General features: G+C 42.5%; 1 protein-coding gene across 6 annotated transcripts in view; it reads right to left on the bottom strand.

Moving 5' to 3' along the window:
- Positions 1-114: 114 nt before the first annotated feature.
- Positions 115-5000, bottom strand: part of LOC113821442 (trithorax group protein osa) — a 34014-nt gene continuing 29128 nt past the window's right edge. For all 6 annotated transcript variants that reach the window (XM_070142335.1, XM_070142336.1, XM_070142337.1 and 3 more), the window contains one exon: positions 115-5000. This exon is cut by the window's right edge and continues 2480 nt beyond it. In XM_070142335.1, coding sequence (XP_069998436.1) covers positions 4946-5000 — 55 coding nt within the window. In that variant the 3' untranslated portion in view covers positions 115-4945.

The raw sequence follows: 5000 nt of genomic DNA, 5'->3' as shown, positions 1-5000 counted from the left end.
CTGGAACAGCATGAACACAAAACTGATTCGTAGCCAAGGTTGTGTGTTCCCTCTCCCAAGCCCAACCCAGAGGGAATCCTTCCAAAAGGGAGAAATAAGAGCAGTCATTAGGAACACAATTCACACTATTTATTTTGTTTGAGAAATCACAACACATGTATATTATTTCATTATCCTCAGTAATATTTCTAGTCATTACACAAGAACTGTACAGACTCGTTCAAATAAAAACACAGGTATCAGTTGCGAGAGGGGGGGGAGTGGAGGGGATGGCTGCCCAGGGGGGTGAAGGGCACCGGCCCGGAGCGATGAGTGAGGGATGAGGCGACCTGCTGGGGTGAGGGTGACCCACGCCACACGCGCTGTGGGCCTGCACGTCTCACCCACACCGCTGGCCACGCATCAGCTGCACCCCCATGCCCACCATGTTAACAATGCTCACTATTGACACACCTGGTATTTAAAACAATACCAAAAGAACTGAGTACTTAATATAGCATCCCAGGGCATAAGGTTGCCATACTGCTGGCAGGCAGGTAGGCAACAGATGTGGCAACCTGCTTGTGACAGTGTGGGTTGTACATGGGCATGGGGATGCGGGCGTGGGGGGGACGCCTCGCTGGCCTCCCGCCCACGCCTCTCAGGCTGCAACAATGGATTCATTAAAGCTCAACAGCGAGAAGCAGAGAGACCTTCCGTGCCCATAACGGAAAAAGTGCAGTAACGGCAATAAATATTTTAAAAATATATGAAACATCTGGTATAAATTACAAAACTTATTTACGTACTCTACCCACATGGATACCTGCCTACCTTCAGAGCAACACGCGACTATCCTCATTTTTTCATCATCATACAGAAACTGAAAACTGCACGGACATCTAACACAGGCTGGTAAAAAACTCTTCATTAAGTCCTGGACAGCTGAGAATACCACCCAGGTCGAAGCCTAAACCTACTGTTGTCACTTTATACATTGAAAAAAAAAATCTATTTAGCGGAGTGTGAAGAAGCCGGCCACGAGCCTATGGTCATGGGAAGCCGTTCAAGGAAGGGGTGGGGGAGGGGAGGTGGAGGGGGAGAGGGAGGGGGCTTGAGGCTTTGGGGGGAGAGTGAGATTCAGCTCTTCTTTCCGAGGGAGTGGCATTAGAAGATGGAGAAAAGCTATGTACACACAAAATGCTCTCAAAATATAAGCTATAAATACGGAGAGGAACGTGAGGTAAACTAGTCATGGATGGAATACGGTGCCACACACGTCACCAGCGACAGCGCCTGCACCCCCGGCCCTAGCCGAGGGTGAGAAACATAGCTACACTATCTAAAAGTGTATAACAAATAAAAAATAATAATAATAATAAGTGAGAATAAATAATGCACATTAATAGTAACACAAGAACATTTCTAATATAGAAAAAGACTGGAACAAGACACGTTAGGTACTGGGAGAGGTTGGGTGAGACCGCTAGCTGGAGTGGAGGAGGGGGAGGGGAAGGGGGGAGGGGGAGTGAATTGTCCATGAGTGCTAGTGGTGATGCTGCAACTCCACAGCCACCACTGTCATCACCAACGCTGGCTCACCACCACCACCACCACCACAGGCGCCACGGGAAAGACTGGGAGGGGGTGGGGGGAGGGGCCTGGAGCCACGGGGGGGACAACACCTTAACAATGAGATCGTGCGGCCCACCCGACCCTTCCCGCGGTACCCCGGGACACAAACCTTACACCAACCACCATGCTCATGGCACACCCGAAAGAACACGCAGAGTATCACAGTCATACTAGTGCACCAGTGGCAGCCTGTGCACACAACTACCATTCAGAAGCGGTACCTGTGGTGGTGGTCAAGTTGCAGACATGGTACCTGGTGGCCGAGGGATCGTTTAAGAAGGGGTGGTGGGATGGCCTCCGCGGGCACCTTGCGCCACCACCCATACACACCAACCACACCTACAGGAGTTGTCAACACTAAAGTATGCACACTACTACATATTCTCTCTTCTTATTGCTTAGTAAGTTAATTAATTAAAAAAAGAAAGACAAAAATGAAAAATAAAACATATTGTAAAAAATGAAATGATAATTCCTTTTTTTAAAAAATGGAGCCACAGCTGAAAAATGTATTTACGGTCATTATGATCTGAAGTGTGGATGAGCTATTGAATTTTACACGTTCATTGAGGCGAAACATTTATGCCAAAACATTATAACTTGCATAGATTACAATCGTTTTGATTTTAATTTCTCCTACAAACAGTTATTATGTTTGCCATCAAGCAGGTGGTGTGATATGTTCTGTCAGGGTCATGGAAACGATAAAGCAAACTCGTAGGAATCAAGGGAGCCAATACTAACAAGGGGCAGAACCCTCTCGAGCACCTGCTACGGGAGTGTTCAGCTGGCAGTCTGAAGGAAATGGATTTAAAGGTTATTTAGCTGCCTGAGCTGCACCAGTTCTTCTTTTTTGTTTTTGCTTTCTTCTCTCTTTTTTTCTTCTTTTTTATTTCCAGTATTGAGCTACAGGTAAACTCCTGGGTAAACTGTGAAATTATGTCAGCACGGTCTGTAAACTGCTACATTAAAAAACCTTAATGATGCAAACATTTACAATCTCTTAACAACATACAGATGAAAATGGCAAAAAATGCTTTAAAAACTCTATTGTAAAAGTATTTGTATGACGAATATTCCTTTGTTCACTGAAGTTAACTCTAAAAATGGAAAAAATAATAAATAAATCTATACATTACATTATGTATACAATAGTCTGGCTTTCCCTAAAAAAATTACAGTACAGACTTACAAACTGGTTAGTTTATGTAACCAATGAAACATCTAACAATATATACTCTTGTAGATAACAAAGACCATACATACAACCAACATTTATTACAACCATTCCACCCAAAAATGACCCACAACAACCCACCCCAAAATAACATTAATTATTCACATTAACCCACCCTTTCTATAATATGCTCACAGTACAACCATCCACATCCCTGCTGAAACTATTATTGTATCAAAAACAAAAACAAAACAAAAAAAGAAATCAAATGGACTGGTGATTTATTAAGCTCTAACTGTATTGTTATATCCGGATTGAAATCCTGCAAACTATTCGAGTGATGAGAAACACTGACACTTTTGAACTAGACTGGACTCGCTAATATATCACAAAAAAGACTACCACAGTGATGAGTGATTGCTTTGCTTCATAACTCTGGCTTGAAACGGTTTTAAAAATCATAGTCTGCAAGTGATGGCCTACCAATATCCTCCCTTCCTGACACACTACCTACATCTACTCAGCTTTGAGACTGTGCTGACATATACCTTCATCAAATAGCAAAACTTGGTTACAATAGTTCTCGTTTAATTTTCCCAATAGACATTTGACTTTTTGTTTTTTGTCTTTTTTAAATGGGTAATATGTACTCTTCATAAAAATTTACGAGCATTGTGGAAATCAAGTTTTACATTTGTCCACAGCAAATCATTTGTCACTGGATGAATGAAGTTCACCTTATTATCAAGGGTCATAACCAATTTCTACTGCTATATGATGCTTGGAACACAGCTGGGCACCACAACCCTGACTGTCTACTGCTTGTGGGCAGACACCAGGTTTCAAACAGTTGGATACAAGAGTTACGTATCAATCAATAATTGGATACAGACGCCAGATGCAAAGCCATGGCCTTTACAATGTTACACATTATTTGTCAATATCAAAGTAATTCAACACAGTCAAATAGTATATCTGAGCAATCAGAGGTCACTGAAACTAGTATAATGAGATTCTTAACATGAGCTTACTGTGAAGTAGAAAGTACCCTTGAGAAAATTCATGGCTTCACAAACTGTATTAGATAGTCTGTGATAATTTTGTTTTAAGGTGGGAGGTTGTCACTACAAATCATTAAACTGCAAATATGGGTGGTAGATATAAACAAGTGTGTTAATATCCTCAAAAACATCTGTCAACACTGTGCGCATGAGTGATTGATGACTATATTGCACCAAAAGAGTATTGTGCTCTCCATACAAAAGGGTCTGGCTTCTTAATGCTACTTTACATTATCTGTTGGAAGGAACTGTCTCACACATAAACTTCTTCACAAGCCTCCTGGACTGGGTGCCAAAACCTATTATTTTTTTCTGAATCTCATGGAAACCAAATGTAATTCCTCTTTCACTTCCACACACACACATCTCCACATCACAAGTTTCTGTCTGGGACATAAGTTTGTCAAGATATTACACGTGGGGTAAGCTCAGTTCACTTCTGGCAGGACCTTCCAGTTTTTAGTTCACTTTTAACAGGACTTTTTAGTCCCAATTCACTGTTGTGGAGGACTTTGTCCCCAGGTTCACTGTTACAAAGGACTTTATTTTATTTTTGTCCCCTGATTTACTAGTGCAGTGGGACTACCGTTTCCTGGCAGGTGGTTGGGACCATCCAAGCAGGTGGTACCTAGCGTTTGTTAGTTATGATGATAACTGCCCCAAAGCGGCTGGGTCAGTCGGCCTGTTACACGGCTCATGAGATCACTGGCCATTATTGGTGCACAACGCAGGAATGGTGATGCAACAGTCGACACTGTTCACTGAGGGGAGGAGTGCTGCTGTAGTGCATCACAATGCTTAGCAATTATTATTACCCTGTCATATTTAGCAAACACTCCCTTCTCCACACACAGAGAACAGTTTACATACAATAAGTCTTTCAAGTACCACAACCTCCTTCACTTTATCACTTGACAGTGAGGAGATGAAAGTGGAGCTTACCAGGTGCTCTAGGGTAACAAATATATAAAAAAGCTAAAACAAGGAACTGACACTGAGACAATACAGTGAGCATGGGAAACAGTGAGACCTATTTCCTTTACACGGCTAGTACACTACACCAGAGTACTTCTATTGTTACTATCCTTGCACCTTAAAATCCCCCAAAGCCCATGCCCATACTGGTCTGCTTGATGCGCTCCAGCACG

The sequence above is a fragment of the Penaeus vannamei genome, chromosome 29 (assembly GCF_042767895.1).
Source record: "Penaeus vannamei isolate JL-2024 chromosome 29, ASM4276789v1, whole genome shotgun sequence".
NCBI lineage: Eukaryota > Metazoa > Arthropoda > Malacostraca > Decapoda > Penaeidae > Penaeus > Penaeus vannamei.
This window is presented reverse-complemented; position numbering and strand designations above follow the sequence as displayed.